The 22,492-nt window shown below is 38.9% G+C and overlaps 2 protein-coding genes across 4 annotated transcripts in view; both read left to right on the forward strand.

Annotated features, from left to right (window-relative positions):
- Positions 1–1,047: 1,047 nt before the first annotated feature.
- Positions 1,048–18,014, forward strand: LOC116043795 (adhesion G-protein coupled receptor G5-like). Of its 2 annotated transcripts, XM_031290712.1 has the most exons (15): positions 1,048–1,151; positions 1,520–1,749; positions 1,838–1,913; positions 2,151–2,292; positions 3,565–3,681; positions 5,965–6,117; positions 6,225–6,270; positions 6,409–6,503; positions 7,874–7,989; positions 8,396–8,661; positions 9,190–9,286; positions 9,567–9,696; positions 10,859–11,015; positions 11,519–11,651; positions 18,000–18,014. In XM_031290712.1, the coding sequence occupies exons 2-14, from the start codon at positions 1,521–1,523 to the stop codon at positions 11,611–11,613; spliced, it is 1,719 nt and encodes a 572-aa protein (XP_031146572.1). In that variant the 5' UTR covers positions 1,048–1,151; position 1,520; the 3' UTR covers positions 11,614–11,651; positions 18,000–18,014. The 2 variants fall into 2 exon arrangements, with proteins under 2 accessions (XP_031146572.1, XP_031146570.1); XM_031290710.2 differs by lacking the exon at positions 18,000–18,014 and having other exon boundaries at positions 11,519–12,414.
- LOC116043794 (adhesion G-protein coupled receptor G5-like) overlaps positions 12,790–22,492 on the forward strand; it is an 11,639-nt gene continuing 1,936 nt past the window's right edge. The window contains exons 1-11 of one of the 2 annotated variants that reach the window (XM_031290709.2): positions 12,790–12,840; positions 13,240–13,313; positions 13,820–14,023; positions 14,181–14,346; positions 17,411–17,564; positions 17,758–17,880; positions 18,295–18,417; positions 19,349–19,388; positions 19,574–19,668; positions 21,683–21,798; positions 21,992–22,260. In XM_031290709.2, the coding sequence (XP_031146569.1) occupies positions 13,262–13,313; positions 13,820–14,023; positions 14,181–14,346; positions 17,411–17,564; positions 17,758–17,880; positions 18,295–18,417; positions 19,349–19,388; positions 19,574–19,668; positions 21,683–21,798; positions 21,992–22,260 (1,342 nt within the window). In that variant the 5' untranslated portion in view covers positions 12,790–12,840; positions 13,240–13,261. Of the gene's footprint in view, positions 12,879–13,239; positions 13,314–13,819; positions 14,024–14,180; positions 14,347–17,410; positions 17,565–17,757; positions 17,881–18,294; positions 18,418–19,348; positions 19,389–19,573; positions 19,669–21,682; positions 21,799–21,991; positions 22,261–22,492 lie in introns of both variants that reach the window. The other variant, XM_035999801.1, reaches the window with a different exon arrangement.

Below are 22,492 nucleotides of genomic sequence, written 5' to 3' on the forward strand. Positions count from 1 at the left end.
CACCATCATTTCCTCCTCAAGTCAAATGAGCCCGACAGTTCTGGAGCTCCAAAGTATTTCATATTAAATAAAATACATAAATAAATAATTATGACGTAGATAACCAGAAGAATACGCTGTGGAAATATATAGGCTAAGTGAAATAATAATTTTTGAAATGATGTAAGAAATTATTTCAACTCAAGTCATTATTATGAAATGTTTTTTCATCCTTATTTTTATAATAACAGTTATATAGGACTTTTCATAATAGACATTTTATTTTGAAAAATGCTGCTTTTTCCAAATTCAGCTTTTTTTCATGATGTCACTTTTCATATTGTCACTTATTTCATGTGTTTCACGTGTATCATTAAAAGTGGTGGTATGGAATACAACTTGACATGAAGTGTGTAAAAAAAAAAAGCTGAATTAAACAGAAGCATACTATAAAAAAGATTGCTTTTTGATTACATGTCTACAATTAAAAATAATCAATAAATCAGTGAAAATGTTTGTGAGTTTTGTTCAGATATTCTTCTTTATTTGCTCCACTAAATGTCACAATGCAAGAGATATAAAAAATAGTGAATGACTTGCCATACAGATTCAGGTTTTGATGTGTTGATCAAGCCACCAGCAGAGACACAATTAAATTGTTTGCCTGTTACAGTGATACACGGTTGCAATTACTGAATCCACCAGGCCTAGTTTCGCAAATGTCACAACATGTACAAATTGGAAGAATGAATGCTTTTATGCAACTCTTACCACCTTGTTTCACTTGGTGTTTGTGATGTGCTCCTGCCCTCTGTTGGTGGGAGTAGTGACTTGCAGCCATAAACCAAGTGATGCAGTGTTCACCCATGATCTGTTATGGCGTTCAGGATCAACTAGCTATTACACCCATTTAGTTTTACTTTAGATTTAGTGCTTAACATGTATACAGAATGTTGAGTATAATCTTTTTCAATTATGTAACGTGAGCCCATATTCAGTGGCGACAGAGGTGACACAATATTAGCACAATTAGCTTTCTGTCTGATGCTGCTTCCTCTTTTTATTGCAGGATGAAATTTACATGTTTCCTCTCTTGCATTTGCTCTGTTGTCACATCAGCTGTACTCTGTATTTCCTTCAGACAAAATACTTTCTACACGGACTCAGCAAAGGTAGGCTATGTTTTGATTCCCTTTATTTCAAAATCACCTAATTTAGCTATATGTATAATGTTATGCCTAAGAAATATATTGGTTATTTAACTGTTTATGGAGTGTAGTGTATGTTAGTGACTGTAAATGAAGTGTATGGAAATAGCTGTAAACATGCTGTACTTGCTGTTGTAGTCCCAGTTACGATCAATACATGAGGTCAGGAGACTGTGTTTGTACTTCACTATGTGTCTGTGTGTAAGACTTAAATACATGCTATCAGAGAGGTCCGATTCAATCTTTATTTCTTTGCCATACATTTATGACACATGTTTGTCCGTAAAGCACAGACATGTTTCTGCTCTCAATTAATCCTCTTTGCTTCACAGGATGGAGTGGTGGCTCCTCCATTGGCTGGTCCTGTCTTTGGTGGCTCATAACATCACCTGTATGAAGCCTGATCTAAATTTAGGCCGGGGTGACAATCCAGGTGTAGTTACGGATAAGGGTAATGATAAAAATCCAGGTTTAGATAAGGGTAACTGTAAATGTTTAGTTTTAGGTAAGGATAACGGTAAGGTTAAAAAAACAGATCAAAGTTGTAAGGAAAAGAAACCAGGTGAGATGCTACAATATATGTTTTTTTAGGGGAAACATATCATTTGTGTATATATTGAATGTCAATTAATTATTCATGTACTCCACAGAGGTTTCAGACACCAGATTGTGTATGGAAGAAGTAAACAACATTTTGAAAAATGGAAGCCAAAACGACACTATCATGTAAATATTTTAATTGTATTTAAAATACTATATTTTTTTTAAATAATAGAAGATCTGTTTGGATGTTTATGTTTGTGTAAGCATCTGTGTTTGTTTTAGAGTAATACAAAGTATATTACTATTTACATGGGAGTAAATACCAGGGCAGTATGAAGAATTTGCAAAGGTAAAGGTTAAGGCATTAAGTAGGTCAAAATTAATGATTCATGTTTATAAATTCTTGTCATTTTCCACTAGAGCCATGGAGACTCTAGAACAGGTTCTAGAAGAAACAGAGTTTGATGAGACTGCGAGCTTGTCTGTCGGCGGTTTGGTGGCCATTCTGCACAAACCCAAAGGCCCCTTCAAAGGACTTGACATTTTTGCCACTGATGATAAGGTAAGAATGCTAGTAGCTTGGCCCTAGAGATGGCAATGTCAGAATGTCCAGACTGATTGAACTATCTTGACAATTGCTGGATGGGTTGCCATGACATTTGGTATGGGTATTCAGGGTCCCCAGATGATAAATTCTACTGACTGCTGATCCCTTGACCTTTTCTCTAGTGCCATCGTCAGGTTGACATTTGGGGATTTTAGTAAAATATCTTGACAACTACTAGATGGATTGCCATGAAATTTGGTAGAGACATTTATGCTTCCTAGGTGATGTATCCTACTGAGTTTGGTGATCCCCTGACTTTTCCTCTAGAGCCACTATGCGGTTGGCATGTATTTTGAGTGAAATGTCTCAACAACTGCTGAAAGGATTGCCATGGAATATGATACACACGTTCATGTATTATAATCACATGATCCTCTGATTTTGCCTCCAGCACGGCCCCACCAAAAGTGCTTATTAGTAACTGTTAGCATGCTAACATGCAAAACTAAGATGGTGAGCATGGTAAGCACACATCAGCATGTTAGCATTGCCATTGTGAGAATGTTTGCATGCTAACAATATTTAGCTCAATGCACTGCTTTACCTAAGAACAGTCTAAATGAGCAGCTAGCATAGATGTAGGCTCTTAGTCTTGTTTAATGTATACCTGCTCTGCAACAAAATACATGCATTTATTTGTTTGTCCATCCTGAATCCTAATGAGGAGTTTGTAAAAAAAAAAATGGAGGTTGGCGGGCAATACTACTTACAAGACATCTTCCTCGATTATTCGTTTGTGACGGTAGTATGTGGATTATACCTGAAGTGTGCTCTCATTTGTAATCACTATTACCAGTTGTTCAACATTGACTAATCATTACCAGGATCTATTTAAAAGGCTTGCAAATGGTAAGCAAATTACCCTTCCATAGATATGACATTATATTTAGAATGTGCTCTTTTTAAAATGATAATTACTAGATCCCTAGGAAATATAGGAATACTAGGAAAAATGCTCGTCTCTGCTTTGACCCATCCACAGGAAGGTCAGGGCTCAGTGTCAGTTGCAGAACATTACCACGGGTCAATAGTGATTTCCCTACAGATACTGTACTTTAGAAAGCTATCTGTTTTACCCAAGACTGAGCATTCATTGTTTGCAAATTCAAATGATGTCCTATGCTGATGGCATGATACAAACGTAGCTGTGAGACCTGCATTATCTCTGGTACATGTATTAACATGGAATGTGTCACTGGCTCGTGTGGCTCTTTTCCTCTGATACAGGCAACATTAAACGAGGCTGCCAACAGCAGAGTGAGTGTTCAACTGCCGAGAGAGTTGGATGCTGGATCAAACAACACGATTGTGTTCTGCATGCTCACCTGGCCTGAAAGAAGCGGGGTCAGAGACTTCACTTTTTTATATAAAACTGTGTAGAAAAGAATCTCAACAGCTATTGTCCACAAAACAATAAAGGCCTACTCATTGTGCATTGTATTTACATCGTAAACTTAAATTAAAGAACCACTCTTGATTTTACATGTTAAAACCTAATTCAATTCTGTTGGTTTATAGAATACAGCTTAATACAATGGGCTGCAGTTTTTTAGTGAAAACCAAGGGACCCGTAGCCCTTTGCACAGCTACTCCCTGGTTTATCTCTGACCTGCAGTGTTTGCCATAGTTGTGGATGCCTGCAGTTTGCTCTACTGTTAGAACAGGCATGTTCACCATTGTTTTCATGCTCTTATTAATAACATTTTGATATTTGGTTTGAGCATGTATTTGGAGCGGACTGATCTAATGTGTTAACACACATTGTATCCTAAATCAAGCTAATACAGTTGGTAAAATGTAACCATAACTAATAGTAATAATGGCCCAAAGTATTTTAATATCAAAGTCAGGTTGCTCATTTTCAAATCATGTTTTTCTAATTATTTCCTGCATCCTGGGCAGCCTCTGCCATTCCATTAATATAAAGAGAGTGCAGGTAATCCCAGTGAACATGTTTTTAATTTGTCAGTAACATTTTAGTGGTGTCATGTTATTTCAGTTCCGAGCAGGGACAATTTTGAAACCTGAGTGGGCCTTTACTGTGGTGTGTACTGTATTTGTGTTAAAAAATGGAAATAAACCAAATAGTTGTAGTTTTTCCTATTACGTTTGAACATGCTTTATTTTGTGGTTAAAGAAAATATCCACCCTAGCAGATTTTTAAAAAGAGTGAATGAAAGAATGTGCAAATCTCCCTTTAGAGCGGGCATACAGTAGTCTCTGTTGGTGACGCCCCTTTGGAAATGGGCTGTGAATGAAGCTTGCCCAGACCTACTCTCAGTTACAACTGAGAAGGGTCTGGTGTACCAGGCTAGGCATACAGTCATTTTTCTAACTAAATTTCTTAATATGTTCACGCTCAAGATGTTGAAATGACCACATAGTTTCATGTTCCAACTAACCCCCAGCTATTTTAACCACAGGAGCATACACTGTGTCAAGTTAAGTGAGATGACTAGGGCAAAGGCTCATTCATTTGAAAATGCTAATAATATGACCAATATTGTCTTTATCAAATAGGGAGAGCTATTAAAAACCACTTTACATTGAATTTTTGCGAGCATTCAATATTTGATGTTAAGCTTTGTTTTTTTTTCCTATATGTTATCTGGCCAAATTAAGATAATGTGGCATAAACAAAGGACACCTAGAGCTGGTTTTCAACGTAAAAGGGAAAAATACAGTAGTTATTTGACACATCCTTCAAAAAAGAGGAAGAGGTGTCCATTTCTGGCAAAATACAACATCCTCAAAAAGTTCAGCAAAGCACGCACGTGTAACAATAGGTTGATTGTGTAAGCAGCTCATAACGACCCATACTTATGTTTGCTGTTAGACGGCGGCCTCTGGTGGCCGTAGTAATTATTGTGGGAGCAAACGAGGAAGTGAGGTGACAAAGTGTTAAGGAGAGGAGGGAGGCACGTTTGGGAGGGTTGTGGCTAGAAAGGTTACAGCTACAGCCAGATATTAAACAAAATTACACAGAATCTCACAAAATCTTATATAATATAATAATATATTTTAATACTTTCACCCAGGAAACGCGTGTTCGTTCCCTAGGAGTGTTTCAATCCAAACTACGATCTTTTTCCTAAACTTAAATAGTCATTTTGGTGCCTTAACGTAACCATCGTCGTAGCTGTATTCCATTTAGCCTCAACCGTTGGGAAGAGTTGATGAGTCGAATAAACACAGGACTTATATTTAGGAGACTGGGGTTTGTGTCCCATGTGAAACCAAAAGTCAGCGGTCCCTTTTTGGAATTAACGGACTTTTACGTACTGTACCTTAGTCTGTGATGCTGTTACCTCCTCCATAGCAGTTTTAAGTGACTCATTTTAAGCCAATCCCTGATGTTTCACAACCCTAACTGGATATTTTAGTTTGTTGCCTAAACTTAACTAGTTCTGTTTCACAACATTAACTTTGTGTTTAAAATAGTAGGTTACTCTGTCGTTTAGGTATGAGGATGTGTTGACCAATACTGATAGACTGATAATAAGAGGATGACCGGGAGGCTTTTTCCTATAAACACAATAAATAGACTTCAGGAAAGTGTTCACATTTTACATAATAATTGTCTTGCATAATCTGTCAAACTAACTGATTGACTATGTTGTACTGTAGACCCTATGGGGAAGCTCACACGAATTATATGAGAGCACACTGGTTGGCCTGTGCGTGCGGGGCAAGAATATTTCAGGACTACAGGAGCGTGTCAACATCACAGTGAATCTTGCTGGAAATGGAACTACAACGTCATTCAACAAATCATTTACCGTAACTTTCACTTCTGTAACCTTGTAAATTTGAATCTTTTGCCTGACAAAAGTAAGTTCAAACCATTTAAAATACAATTGTAAACCTAGTATTTTGTTGTGTCGCAGGAAACCCTACAGCCCAAATGTGTGTTCTTTAACTTTTCAACACAGAGTAAGTAAGGCCATCACATCTGTGTATAACAATTCATTGTGGTTTCACACATGACTAGTAAAGTGAGTTAATGTAAATCAAATGTGTCAGGATCATGAGTATAACTGATCCATATGTCTGTTTGTTTGGACTTACCAGCATATAGCCCTGAAGGCTGCATAACCCTGTGGGAATTTGGTCAGAGTCACGTCACCTGCTCCTGTGACCACCTCACATACTTCGGCGTGCTTTTGGTAGGGCTTCTTCATCACACAAAGTACAGTCGTAGAGAGAGGGTTAGAAATATGGCTACAATAGGCCTTTTTCACAGCAGACATTTTGGCCTGTTACAGTAGGAAAAGCACAGGTGTTAATAAAAAACATTTACGATGGATCCAGTCATTTCAAGTGTCATAGTAAGCCATGACAGTGTGACAGTGAACCAGCATTCACACAATACCAGGACCCTGAAACTACAGCAGCTAAGTGGAACAATGATGTCATAAGTCATTTTAACAGGTATGGAACTTTTTTAAACTCCTCCTAAATGATTCAACAGATCCTTCTCAAATTGGGTCAGCAGAATGTCAAGAATTTCTTAATGCCAAATTGCAAAGCTGTTGTGGGGTTTTTGTTGTGTTGCTGTGGGGAAGCGGGCAATTTGCATGTTTCATAACACAGGACGCTGTTGTAACTTTATTTTACATTGTCCAATCTGCCTGAAACTTTACATGCATGATAAGAGTCCAGACCTGGAGACATTCACATGTTCATATTAAGTCATGGTCATAGCGCCACCTTCTGGCTAGTACCCCCGATGTGCTGGGAGGGGCGAAGGCCTGTTCATCGCTGCTTCGAGCTCTAATTCATTTCAGTAAATACACCTGTGCTTTTCCTACTCTGACATGACAATACGTCTTGCGTGAAAAAGGCAAATGAAAGTGCTACAAACTACTAGTGTGAGTAGGTGAAATAACTTTATGAACAGAAAATACATACAGCACAACAGCAACAACTTGGTCTTCCTAAAGGAAATCTTAAATAAAATAGGCTTAAATATAACAAACCATATTTTATAAGTGGATAACTTTTTTTGACCTACCCACCATCAGCCCTCTAACTTCTCCTTAAACATATCCTAAATAACTAGACTATATGGCCTATGACTGCCATGACTTGTTGAATATTTCCATCAGAGGTATACATTGTTCTGAATATTGGCATTGCATTGCTGTGTGACATCTTGTGTTGACAGTAGTGTCATTCTTGATGCTACAGTACCACCAAATGGCACAAAAGTTTACAACTTCAAATTCTACACATTGTGACTTTAAGTAAAGATACAAGTAAAATAAAGTATTAATAAAGTATTATCAGCCAGATATCCTGGTATCAAAGGTATCAAAAATAGAAGTAAGCATTAACTTACTGACAAATTAACCTGAGGCATGCTAAATCTGGCGACAGTGAGCTCATTTAAAAGTGATGTGCATTGCGCATGTTCATAGTTGAATTTGTAACCATGCATCATAATGTTTTGTATGTAAATTGTATCAGCACTATCAAATAATTGTCATGAAGTAAAAATTCCCATGTAAAACGTAATTCTGTGCTTGGTCGTCAGGTTTCTGCTGACATCTCACCTAAAGACCGGGAGATTCTGTCATACATCACTCTGATTGGCTGTAGTCTTTCTCTGTTAACCCTGATCATCACTGTTCTACTCTTCATCACAAATAGGTAATTTATTCTAGACAGATGACTGTCACTTCAATCTATCCTTTCACATATGTCCAGGTACAGCAGCATCCTTCTGACCTTCTCCCATCACTTCTTCAGCTCTTCAGCTCGCTTCTTCACCCATTTGTTTGTCTTTTTCAGAACACCTTAGTCCATGTGATGCCTGATGTGTTACTTTAATTCTCTCCAGTACTTTAAAATGCAAAGTGCTACATTTTTTTCTGATCATATTTTTTTCTCTCCTGACAGTAAATGCCATCCTTCTGTCCTTATTTGCTTTCTCTTATCCATCCTTCCTTAATTCCCCCACTTTACATGACTTGAATTTCAGTGACACTATGGCATGACGATGAAATCTGCACAAAATGGAACACTTACCACAAATCAATTCTCCTCTGTCTGACAGAAAAGCCAGAGCAGATCTCTCTATGAAGGTCCACATCCACCTCGTCATTGCCCTGATCCTGCTCAACCTGCATTTCCTCCCCAGCCAGGTGGCAGCACAGTCCTCCACTGGCTTTTGCCTTTACATGGCCCTTTCTCTTCACTACTCCCTGCTGGCCACACTCATCTGGATGGCCCTGGAGGGGTTCCACCTCTACCTTCTCTTAGTCCGAGTCTTCAACATCTATATCAGGAAATACCTGCTCAAGCTCAGCGTGGTGGGATGGGGTGAGTAGAGTCGCCATGGCCAGGGATCTACACGTTGTCAGCATCAGTCAACAAATGTTTGAATGAATTAACTCTTAAGCAGTGGTGGAAGAATTACTCAGATATTTTACTCCACCCTCCCAGGTCTAAGCCATTTTTTTCCCACCTTTGGTTCGCCTGGTCTCCTTGTGTAATAATGGTTGTGTAACCTCAACCCTGTTATGCACAATCAAGTTATAGACATCCTTTTTATCAGGAGAACCTGGGCTATCAGGATAGGTATGGTGCAGGGATGTCACATGAATGCATAATTTGTTATATGACTATAAAGATAAAAGAAAACGGAAATTAAATTTCACAGAAATGTATTGAAATCACACAGAGAACATAAAAAACTAAACCTTTTGGCTTTTGAAAATTGTTCTCCCAAGTCTTGGCAGTCAGGGGAAACTAAAATAAACTCTGTAACTAACAAAAATATAAAACTCTTTAGTACAAGTACCCACAAATGTACTCAAGTACAGTACTTGCCTAATCCTTGTGTTTCAGGTATCCCAGCAGTCATTGTGTCCCTGGTGGTCATCATCGACAAAAGCTCGTATGGACGTGTCCCTCTGGACTCGGCTAACCCCAACAGCACCGCAATGTAAGGGAGAAGAGTGACCAAAATTTGCAAGCATCTACAATCTAGACTAATAATTAATTGACATTGAAGTGTTTTGCATGTGCAGTAGAGCACAAACCCCATCCACAGTAACAGGATACTTTTTACTGCATATAATTTCTAGTCACCTGAACTGACATTTTTACAACTCAGAATTCATATTACATTTTTTAGTGTATGAGATGAAATCTATTTTCTCTCTCTCTCTCGCTCTCTCTCTCTCTCTCTCTCTCTCTCTCTCTCTCTCTTTCTCTCTTTTCAGATGCTATATACTCAATGACACCGTGAAGATGGTGACTACAGTTGGAGTGTTTTGCTTGGTGTTCATCTTTAACGTGTTCATGTTAGGGGTGACAGTCAGACGCGTTGTGACTCTCCGCCAGAGCAAAGAGGTTTGAGTCAACCTGCACTTTTTTTTCATGTTGCTCTTGTCTCGGAAAATGATCTTAAAAAAATGAGGTCTGATGATATCATTTTTTTTTATATTTCTTGCTGTCAACATATCCAATGAAACCAAAACCAACAATCAATTGATACTTACATGGGCACTTGTCAGTTTATTCAAAGCCTAATATAATGTATTTCTAAGTGCCATAGAGCTCCATTATTGTCCTAAACTATTAAAAACAAATTCTTGAGCCACACCATTGCACTGGGTTACATGGTCCATTAGATCCTTACACTGTCCTGCTACTGTAAAAAAAACTCACTAGAGCAACAAATATGTTTTAATCTGTGACCGAAAATAGTCACTGACAAACAAGTTTGTTTTTTAACCTGGGGTTCATGCCCAAGAAAGTTTGAGCGTCAAACACTTAATGCACTTCCTGCATTCCGGTGAATTTTTATGCACCAAGTTGTCTTTTTTTTTGCATCAAGCAGTTCATCGAAATGAAAGTATTCTGCTACTTTCATGTTTTTATTGGGGGAGACAAATGCACATGTTCTAAATATTAAGAGGGACGTGTCCCCTGCTGCCTCCACCCCCAAAATCTACACCTCTGCTGACAAATGAACTATTTACTCCTGTTTGAGTCATGTTTGCTAAAAGCTACAGTGGCCAGCTGTTCTCAGACTTCCTCGGAGTCTTACTTTAAAAATTAAACCATATATTTGTGACCGTTGTGTCATTTTCAGTAGAAACCGATGCACTTGGGTCCGAGGGCCACAGACACAGTAGGGATGTTGAAAAGAATTGATAGACTGTCTCCTTTGTCTGATATCTAAAGGATAGCGTACCCTTTAAAAAAGCAATCAACATACATTGGGTTGTCCAATCTGTGTTTCTCTGCTTTTATAATAGCCTCTCATTCATGTCTGGTAAATTTGTTTAATAGTCATTCTTATCATAGTTGTGTCCCTTATACATACAGTCTATATAAGCGTGAGGGCATAATATGACTCCTGAGAGCATCGTTTTAAACAACTTGAAGAAGACAGTGTTTTCTATACTCGGGGTATTGTCCTCAAAAGCTCTAACTGGTAGTTTCTGATTGTCTATGACCTGCTAATGTGTCATCTAATTACACTAATACACTATATTTTGCACATCAGTTTGGGCCGAGTGACCATGACAGAGCCAAGCGAGACATCTATACCCTGCTGGGGGTCACCACTCTGCTCGGCATTACCTGGGGCCTGGTCTTCTTCTCATTTGGCTACCTGACCACTGCTGGCCTCTACCTCTTCTGCATCCTCAACTCACTGCAAGGTCTGCACAACCTGCTTCCACATGGTTTACTATGATGTTACTGTAAATATGACAGAAAGAGCTATTGGTTGCACTTGTAAATGCAACGTTGATCCTTTTGGTTTGACTACAGAACTTTTTTGCCCAATCTAACTTAGAGCAGGAACTGTAATGTTTTGTCAGTGCCAGACCATACACGGCACGCCAACTCGCCCACTGTCACAATGTGTAATGGAAACACAAATTTGTACAGCCGCATGGATACAGTAACTTCACAATTACTGGTCAAAGTCTCTCTTTTTAACCATGACACAGGCTGGGTATTTTTATTCCTATTGCAAACAGACAAGATTACCTCAAATGTCAGGGACATTGTCAAGAGTAAAAGATGCATACAGTAATACATAATAATATTGTATGTGTAATGGATTTTGGCACACAGTCGTTTATCAGTGGCATTTGCATGATTTGCATGATCCTCTCCTCCTGCACGATCTCTCTAACACTTTTCTTCTTTGCCTCAGGTTTCTTCATCTTCCTGTGGTTTGTGATGTCTCTGAGAAAAACTGGAAACCCAGCTATTATGAGGAGTAGTGAAACACGCAGCACCAACAGCTAAGCCTAAACCCAACACACCAAGACATTTTTTTCTTCTGTGTGTGTGGTTTGCCCTTATTATTTCTGCTTTAGATCATGATGTTTTAATGTACAACCATGTAACAGAGAAGCAAGCATGATAGTTAGAGCTAGCTCATGCAGGTGACTCTAATATAACATTTCAAAAATGTTAACAACTCTTAGTTTTAGTGCTATTTTCAAAGGTTTGCCGTTATTGTCATACCCTGGTGTGCTAAAACTTTGTGGTGAAAGGTTTATCCCTCCTCTAATACCTAGCAATTCTACTTCATTCATTCTGTGCACAACTTTGTGAACTTAAAAAAAATTACAAAAAAGCAAGAACCTAGATTTGAAGCATGCACTGTCTTGGTGTGATTTCCACACCCTGAGAAACTGTTCCATCTTCAGCTTTTTTTTTACAAAAACATGCAAAATAGAAGATGAGAGGATATCATTTATGTCAGTCGCTGTATCTCCACAGCGCTGTGGAGATAGGTCTGGCAATGCAAGACTAGAAATAATGCAACAAGAATGATGCGTGTGCAAATGCAAATGATGGGTGAGCAAATGCATCCACTTGCACTAAATGGTGCTGATTGTTTTTTCTGCCTCAAGGCACACATCCACTACTGTATTTTGCATTGTGGCCAGATGAGGGTCTGATCTGACATTGATTGAGTACTGTGAGAGAGCTTAGATTCTCTGAGAGTGAAGATTATGTGTCCTGCGCCTACAGACAATACATCTGTTGCTGTTGTTGTATTTTGGAATACTGATTTGTGAAAATGTTCATCATGCATACATATTAAACTTTATTCATGTTTTTCTAAAGGCCAGTGTGTGTGTGTGAGTATTTATCTTCATATATTGTTTTAATGTTGTGCAGTTTCAAGTATTTTAAAAGTGTTTTACCTTTACTAATTCACTAAAGGCTGACATATCAGGAACTTTACAGTCTCCAGTAGTTTTCCAAACCATCAGGTTATTTGTACATGATATCACATTTCTGTTAACAGACCCGGCTTACTGTAGCAGTGGAATTTAGACTGTGACGTCAGTTCCCAACAAGAAACAAACCCACATGCAGTAATTTTGTTTAAATATGAAAAAATATTTGCATAAAACAAATACATCCAGCAGACCGAACACAAGCACTATTCTATATTACTCCTAACCCAACCAGAACAGTTTGCCAATGTTTGTCTGGTTCATCCTGTCCACTTCAGAGGTAAGAAGACATCTACTCTCTGTCCACTGAGTAATAATGAGTATTAGTTCAGATATTTCTCCTTCATTGGTGTGTACTTTGGGTATCTTGTGAAATTGCTTGTCTTGAAGTCTAAAGATGACATGCAGTCTTTTTGGGGAATGTATTCTACCTGAAAAGTTTAACATTTTGACTTAAAATGTCACTTTAGGTGGAAGTGTCTGTAAGATTTACCTCTGTTTGGCCAACAAAGCCATAGCAATATCTTTTAGGCAGAAGGTGTTACAAATGCAGCTTTGTTCTGTTCTGTTTTGTTTCTTTTGTCTGACTTTAAAAAGAGATTTTCATTTGAATATAAAATAACTTCCAGCTGAGATACTATCTGCATTAACATGTTGCTTTATTTCTGCTTTTCTGCAGTCACTTATTCAAAGGAAGTACAATGGTTCCCCTACTTTTATCGATGCTGCTGTCCACATCGCTGGCTGACCAAGGTACGGATGTCAGTTATTTGTAGGTTTTTTTCACCAAAGAAAGAGTAATGCATCAATTCAAAAATAGGCAGAAATAGATACAATTTTTTATATTTATGTCTAGCTATTTTTTTTCATATTTATTTTTAGAGAGCGATTCATTACATTCAAGTATAGTGAATAAGAAAAAGTACTTGCCAAACAACTATTTAAACCATCCATCTATGTTTAAATTAGTTTTGGTATAAGTCTGATAAACCAGGTATCTGTAAATTAGGTGCTCTTTTGAATAATGTTTTACCTTTAGGGTTAGGGTTAGGGTCATGTATCTTGCTGTTGTTTGTAATCATGTCTCGAGTCAATATAAATCTAAAATTGAAGTGTTTGAATATAGTTTTTTTTCCCATTCAATAAAACAACTACTAAACCATTAAAAAGAAGGCACAAAGTCATTTTCTTCATGTCATTGTTACCGAAGATTTGTAAAATACAGCAAGTTGTTTCTCATCTTCTGTTTCTGTGTTCAGTTTGTCTCAACATTTCAGATGGTAACATGACTATTACCATGAATAATACCAACATCCTTGATGAGGCGCCTGGTTATGTGAGATGCCTGAAGGATACATTCCCCTGTCTCTTTCAATGCACGTGCAACGAGACGTTGGACATTCATTGCTTTGACGCTAATGTCACAATACATGACACCTGGGTTGACTACAGCATGACACAAAGTAAGTATACTGTCTCTCAAGCAGACTGCTGACTCTTTGCATAAAGAATGAAGCACACCGTATCTCTGACGGGGGGTCAGAAAGGTGTTGTGGCCAACTGCCCTGTTCCAAAAACATGCATCTGCATCTTAAGTCTGATTCCTCTCTCACTTTTCAGAAACCAGTTGCAGTGTATACTTATGCAAGAACTCTACCATCTTGCCAATGATTCATTCTCTGGCTAGTCAAGACTCTGAAGCAGGCATAATGAAACTCTTCTACATAAGGGATTCATGTCAGGACCTCTTCAGTAGCGACCATGAAGTCAAGACAGCCTTTATTAGGTAAGTGTCAGACCTGCTACTCCAATTAAATATGCTTTCAAATCTTTGTTGAACAGAGAGCGGCATCTAGTGCAGGGTTTTCCCCACCATTAAAGGGTTTAGGCACAGCACCCAAGCCATTTTGGTCACCACCTACACCGAAATTAAGTAAATCAGCGTGAGCATCAAAATAACTCACAACAATACACTGTTAACTTCATTTAATATTGTGTGGAGGGTTTTCTTGCAGTGCAAATGTTTCACCAAAACAAGTTCCTTCCAGAGACCATTTTGCCGTCATTGCGTCTGGTGCTTAGCACAGCCCAAAACGATTGGGATTGGTTAAAATAAATTCAACCACCCACAGCGTTTTTTTTCTCCTATCCTGGAATGTATGTGTGGTGTAGCCAGACTCTACAGCGCTGTGAACATACGTCTAGCAATGCAAGACTAGAAATAATGCAACAAGCAATGACAGTGATGCGTGTGCAAATGCATCCACTTGCCCTGGAGTTGTCCAGAGGTGAGAGGGAGAACAACAGTAAATGGTGCTGATTATTTTTCTGACTCAAGGCACACATCCACTTTTTTGCATTGTGTCCAGATGTGATGTGGGTCTAATCTGGCCATGATTGGGTGCTGTGAGTTCAGCAGCTTGATAGACTTTGGGATAAACAGTAAAACAAACAGAGTAAAGATATCATTTATCCCAAACTCCAATAGTTAATAATAAATCTTAGCACAGCAGAGCAGGGGTGCAAAAAAATACACCAGCACATTTTGCAATTTGCACTTTGCACAATTACTAGTTACTTCTTAGAATGTTGTGTTGTCTGTGCTGTCATGTGTGTCCTTCTGTTGTGTCCTAGGACACTTTGTTGATCTTATGTTTATGTTGGTTTTATTTTATGTTGATTTTAGAATGTATTTTTCTGTTACATGTTTGTAGCACTATGTCCAAAACAACTTTCCCCTCGGGGACAATAAAGTGTATGCTATCTAAACCGAATTTAAGTTAATCAGCGTTAGCATCAAAATGACTTTTCTCAGATCTAATGATTGTATTAGGACTTCTTTGGCACATTTTATTAATTATTATTTAAGCTTTTTCAGTGTTTTCTATTTATGTGTTTTAGCTTTTCCAACGTTTTAGACAGATATGGTAATAACAATGGTCCAAAATAATGTGAAATCGCATTTTTTTTTTTTTTATTCATTTCAAAAAAGCAACATTTTCTTTGTACAAGCGGCCGAAATGGGTTTCCTCAGGAGGGTGGCTGGCGTCTCCCTTAGAGATAGGGTGAGAAGCTCAGTCATCCGTGAGGAGCTCGGAGTAGAGCCGCTGCTCCTTCGCGTCGAAAGGAGCCAGTTGAGGTGGTTCGGGCATCTGGTAAGGATGCCCCCTGGACGCCTCCCTAGGGAGGTTTTCCAGGCACGTCCAGCTGGGAGGAGGCCTCGGGGAAGACCCAGGACTAGGTGGAGGGATTATATCTCCAACCTGGCCTGGGAACGCCTCGGGATCCCCCAGTCGGAGCTGGTTAATGTGGCTCGGGAAAGGGAAGTTTGGGGTCCCCTGCTGGAGCTGCTACCCCCGCGACCCGTTACCGGATAAGCGGAAGAAGATGGATGGATGGAACATTTTCTTGAGGGAGGACCCCTAAACCTTCCACCAAACACGTGCACCTAAGTCCTTAACAAACCTAGGGGAAACACTGTGGGCTAAGAAAATAAAGAAAATGGTTCACAAAGCTTCAGGAGGTTTCATTTGGCCATTAGAAATGCCTCAACAACTATTGGTTGGGTTGGCCCACATTTCAGACTTTCATGGTTCCCAGAGGATGAATCCAGTATGAAAAGAAGGAAGTCACACTTGGAATCCTGCTGTCAGAAATCAGCACAAATTTAGCCGTGCATTATTCTTAACTTTGTTGTTCAGAAGAGTGTGTCTAAATGTCTAGACAATTAGAAAATAGTAATAGTACACTAACGTGTGTCATCATAACAGGACTATACTGGGTGCTTTCCATTTGGATAACATGGCTCCTCCCTCCCCTCACTCACGTCTGAGCTCCTCTCAGCCAGGATGCAAAAGAGAGAAATGTGAGGATGGAGGGTTTTTTCACCAAACAGGGCATCCTTGCTCGCTCCAGGGTCGTTTTGAGGAGATTACTCACGATGCACAGCATCTCACCTGTCAAATGTGTAGAAATAAGTAACGGTTTCAAAGATAAACACCTCTTGTCTGATGTTTATAGATATATGAAGGTATCAGGGTCTCCCAGAATGTGACTGATAAATCATAACCGACATGAGCAGGCAATAAAAAACTGAGATTAATGCTCTAACTCTCCATGAAGCTGCCAGCTAAGCTGCTATAACTTGCGACGCAGTTAGGAAACCAGAACGAGCTAACTATTGATAACATAAACACTTTGGCTCGGTGGATGTCGATTATAAAGTCATGTTAAAACTATTTCCCATCCTTCTTCCGATTTCCATGAGAAGATGGAGATTAGCTAACGTTAGCCAACCTGTTTATAAAATAAATCACACAAGAAAAAAAAAAGATGAAAATAAGGAATGCCTTTTGGCTTATGAAGGAAAACTAAGATTTTGTTTTTTCTTGATTCTTTTCTACACACATGAAATATTTATTTTCATTTAAAAACACATCTAACTAAATAGCTGCAGATGGTGATGTCATTCCTGTTTCCACGGGTAGTTTGCCTAATCTTCTCAGCGCTTTTTATACCCTATCAGATCAGCTGACCAATCAGTAAACAGATTTTGATCAACGGGCTGTTGCTTCCTCTCTCCTCATCTCCTCCGAGATGCAATTAAGGGATTGTAACATCCTCAATGATGACAACTTGATGAATTTCCAGGTTTAGATGAAGCTATTATAATTCTTAAATCAAATGTGTTTCCTGTGTGCACAAGACTCACACGACAAGTCTAGTTCACTCTTCAATATTGTTTGTACCTACGAGAACATTTTGGGTACAAGAAAACTTCTCTGCGATCACTTGTCCATGTCACATCAGAAGAAATGTGTTTGAGGTCCATTTCTTTTCTTTTTTTGCAGTGTGGAAAGAAAGATGATTCATAACATCATGGGAACATCCCAGATTGAGACTGGAGGCTCCATTAACTATGAAATGAAGGGCTTGTCTCTGAATGTGCTCAACTTCAGTGAGGCTGAGCTCACCAACTCTGAAATCAAGATAGAAGCTCCACAGGTACACGCGCTGTGATGAAGATGGTGCTGATGAATTTAGAAGGAACGGTGATGTTTGTGATAACATGATGGTGAACATGTCTTTGCTAAGATTAACATTGATGGGTGTTTTTTTATTTTGTGTGTTTTGTGTGCAAACCAAACCACAAACTGTCCTGTAGTACTTAACGGCATCTTCTTCTATCCAATGTTAGCTGCTGCCTCAGAACACATCATTTATCCCTGACATTTGGCTGCCTGCAGATGCCCTACACACCATCCCAAAGGAGAAGAGGATTATTGGTTTGGTCAGCTACATGCAGCACAGCCAGTTCAAAGTATTAACTTTATCATTTTTACTCTTGCATTTGTCCGTACAATCCACAGTCCTAACACCCTCATGTTACAGCTTAACATTCAGAATGAATGAATGTTTGCAGATTATTGTTTATTACAGGGGTGTGTGTGTGTGTGTGTGTGTGTGTGTGTGTGTGTGTGTGTGTGTGTGTGTGTGTGTGTGTACACATATATACTGTATGTATACACATAGATATACGGAACAAACAACTGAACTGCATTCTTAATTACATTTTGAGGGAAGCATATTGTTTCAACATGTTGTTGACGGATCATTAAACTTTCTGTTATTGTCGTTAGCATCGTTAGCAACCGGCGCTGGAGTTTGTGCTGGCTGGGTTGGGGTTCCTTTAGGGGCTGGCTGGAGGCTAACTGTCGTTTTGACTGTCTTTTAGTTTAAACAGGAAGAAATCTCATCAATGGTCCTCAGAATCGAGGTACTGGACGAACACGGCCTTCAGGATCTGGAGACGCCAATCAAGATGACTTTCAGAGCTGCTCTTCACACAGCTATGGATGTAAGTCTTTCATGTTTTCACATCGATCTGTTTGATTGTCAAACGCAGGTTTTAGGATAGACAGGGCTGCTGTATGCTGTACAGACTGTACAGATGTAATATATGTAACAGATGTAAATTTGACAAATGTTGAGCTGACTTAATTTGACTCTATCAGAGCTGCAACATTTAATCAATTAATGGATTAGTTGTCAACTTTTTTGATAATCGATAAATGGATTTCATTCATTCTTTAAAAATTCTTTGATTCCAGCTTTTTAAATGTGAATATGTTCTAGTTTCTTCTCTCCTCTGTGACAGTAAACAGAATATCTTTGAGTTGTGGACAAAACAAAAACATTTGAGGGTGTCATCTTGGGCTACATTTTATAGACCAAACAAGTAATCGAGAACCGACAATGAAAGTAATCCTTAGTTGCAGCCCTAGACTCTATTGTGGTGATGGCACATGGCAGCCATTGCTAAAGTGAACATTTAAACACTGTTCAGTAACACTTTACTTGAAGGTATCTACATAAGAGTGACATGACACTGTCATGAACACAGTCATGACACATGAACCCTAACTCTAACCCTAACCCTAACTTGTCATGACAAAAACCGAATGACACTTAATGACGGAAGCGTTATGTCATAAATGTTTATGACTTGTTTATAATGTTTATGACACGTTCATGATAGTGTCATGTCACTCTTATGTAGATACCTTCAAGTAAAGTGTAACTCACTGTTCTAATTCATCACTAAAGTGTCAGACCACTGCCACACTGAACACTTTGGCTTTAAAAGGGAATTAAAAAACTTGATTTCACTGGATTTGATCACAGTGTTCTGCTAAACCTACTTTTAATCTATTGGGTAAATTTCTTTGACTGGATGGCACGTACCAATGTTAACTTTAACGTAGCTCTTTTTTTGTGTATCTTTACAGAATGACTCATGGTTACAGTGTCACTATTTAGATGAACGTGGTAGGTTGTATATTCGTTTTTCTTACATTAGGATAAATAGCAAAGCAATGGAATTGCATTATTGTTTATGAACTCGCTTACAAATTGGAGAAAATACTTTTCTAAGAAAACTCAGCAAAAGGTTTCTGCGACATAAATCGGCAGAAAAATCTAAGTTTGTGATTTGACTTTGTTCACATTCCCAGATTGGGTCTGGAAAACAGATGGATGTGAGACCACCGCTACCCAAACTCGCATTACTTGCAACTGTAACCATGCAACACCCTTTGCAGTCCTACTGGTAAGAAGACACACTTGGATTTGACTGACTTGTTCCTGATGATGTTAGCTAGTTAGTCAAGCCTTTATTCATTCAGAACCTTTATAGAGGAAATAAAAAAGTATCACGGGAGCAAACAAGAAAGTGAGGTGACAAAGCTCACAAAAGCGCAAACAAGCAGACTGGACTTTGTGTTCTTTGTGAATACTAAAGTCAATGGTCATTTTCTAAAATTGACTGACTTTTACAGACCTTAGTCCGTGACATAGTGAGACAATCCTTTATGATTTGCTAACCCTAACTAAGTGGTTGCAACAGATTCTCACTCCCATCTCGTAAAATAAGGACGCTTGGTCAGGTGCCTTTGTCGTTGTTATTGACGCTAAAAGTCTCCTTTAGCGTCATATAACGTGCTTTAACTAAACACGCTTGGTCGGGACTATTGGCGTCCCTTTTGACGCAGTTATGTTAAGGAAAAGGTCGTGGGTGGGCTTACGTTTCCGTGACACGCGAGAAGAACGGGACGGTTGGGTTTAGGAAAAGGTCGTGGGTGGGCTTACGTTTCCGTGACATGCAGGAATAACGGGACGGTTAAAGAAGAAAGCGACTTTAGGAAACGTGCCACGCAGGACACAAACCCCGGTCTCCTGGGTGAAAGTCCTGTGTTTGACACATCCGCCACCCCGACCAACCTCCCTACACAGAATTTCGGCCTTACATAGTACTCGCTAAACCCCGTGTAGCTGCTGCTCTCCCCGGTACGTTATGCAAAGACGCTGAAGGGCCCTTTTTTCGTCGCTTCAGACACTGACAGACGCTGACAGCCACTGTCCAAACGTCTGTATTTTAGGAGTTTGGAGTGAGAACGGGTTGGTATTTGTGTTGCTTAAACTTAACTAGTTCCGTTTTACAGTGTTAACTACGGGCACATTCAGCCCTGACAAAACAACAAACGTGTATTTAAACTGAAACGGGTTGCGTTGAACCCCCTGTTGTTTGTGCAAGCATGCAACATTTTTCAAAGAAAAGAAAAGAAATACAACAATATCTGCCTAAAATTAAAATTAAAATTAAAATTAAAATTAAAATTAAAATTAAAATTAAATAAAACAATAACAAACCAAGCAAATAGAGAAATATCTTGAAAACAAATTATATATTACAGTTTATTACATGGCTAACATTAAGGTAGCTCACATAGACAAAGAAGAAAATCAAATATTTTAAAAATAATAATAAAAAAAAATAAATAAATAAAACTCATGATAAATAATTTAAGTGACTTTCTTTTTAAAATGTAGTGTTCCTGTGATAAAACGAATGTTACTTGAGATATTATTCCACAAAGAACTTGCTCTGTAAATGAAAGTTGTTTTTCAGGTTATTGGATTTTGGTAAGGGTGGAATCATCTGCCCCCTACTGGCTCCTCTTGTTAAATAAGTGTGGATATCTGAACTGTAAGTTATGTTATCAAAAATAAATGATGGGTGATTGGGTAACATCACTGACACACCCGCCAAATGAGAAAAAAAACTCAAAGCCCGTTGCGCACAGTTTCACACTGTTCCGAGGTAACGTGTTGTTCAACCCTAAAACTGCAGCAAAGCGTCCCCACCGTTTTGGGATTAAACGTACCCTACAGTCACATCTTTGAAACTGCCACTGCGTTCATGTGTTACGGTCACGTGTTAAAAAATGGCTACCGTGCGGCAGTAAAAATAATATGCCGTTTTGGGAGTCATTGGCAATTGACCTATTCAGCTAAAAATGTCTTTGACCCCAAAGAACACTAATGCTTACAAAATGTGTACAGGTCATTGAAAACATAACATCATGTTCATTTTATGTTTACCTAGTTTTCCCCATTAAATTAGGAAAAGTAATTAAATATGGAACAAAACAGAAATTATGTCTAGCACTTGGAGTCGAATTTGACCCCAAGGATGACAGGGTGAGAAATCACTCTCTGATTTGTTCCCAGATGTTGGTAAAAGTTAATCTGTAAATTGCAAATAAATTCCCTATTTTCTGCAGATGAGAGGCCCAATTTCAGAAATCCACTGGCAAATCCTGTCGAACATCAGTTACATCGGCTGCGGCCTGTCTGCGTTCTTCACTGCTTTGTCCCTTGTGATATATGTCTTTGGTCGGTAGGTATACCTGTATTTTATGCATTCTATGCAGCTCACTGTTGTCTATACACGCAGTGGAAGAGACACAAGGCAAAATTGGAATAAAATAATAAGAAAATGGAGCAGCCAAATCCTGTCTGATTATCAGAGATCACCTACATCTTGCCTGTGCCTGTTGCCTTCTCATTATATGTCCCTATCTCTCCCTCAGAAACCAGAAAATGGATTACTCCATCTCTATCCATGTATCTCTGAGCGGGGCCTTGCTTCTGCTCAATACAACCTTCCTGCTGACCGAGTGGGGGGCCACGGTAGAGCCAGCCTGGGTGTGTGTGTTTGTCGCCGCTCTCATGCATTACTCCTTGCTCTGCTGTTTCACCTGGATGGCCATAGAGGCACTTCACCTCTATCTACTGCTGATTAAGGTGTTTAACACCTACTTCAAACACTACATGGTCAAACTGTCTCTGGCTGGATGGGGTGAGTGCTGCGATAACATCTATTTAGTGCACGTGGTTTGGTAGTGTCTGATGACTAACATGGTGACACCATTTTAACACATTTTCAGTTTCCATTCGTCAGAAAAAGGAAACATTTTAAGACAAAAACAATGAGCATCTGTTCCACAGAAGCCACTAAACCAGACAGGCTATAAGTATGTGCCTCTTCTGTGGTGCTTTTCTTCATATATTGGTGCTAAAAGGTGAAACTA

The sequence above is a fragment of the Sander lucioperca genome, chromosome 3 (genome assembly GCF_008315115.2).
Source record: "Sander lucioperca isolate FBNREF2018 chromosome 3, SLUC_FBN_1.2, whole genome shotgun sequence".
Taxonomy (NCBI): Eukaryota; Metazoa; Chordata; class Actinopteri; order Perciformes; family Percidae; genus Sander; species Sander lucioperca.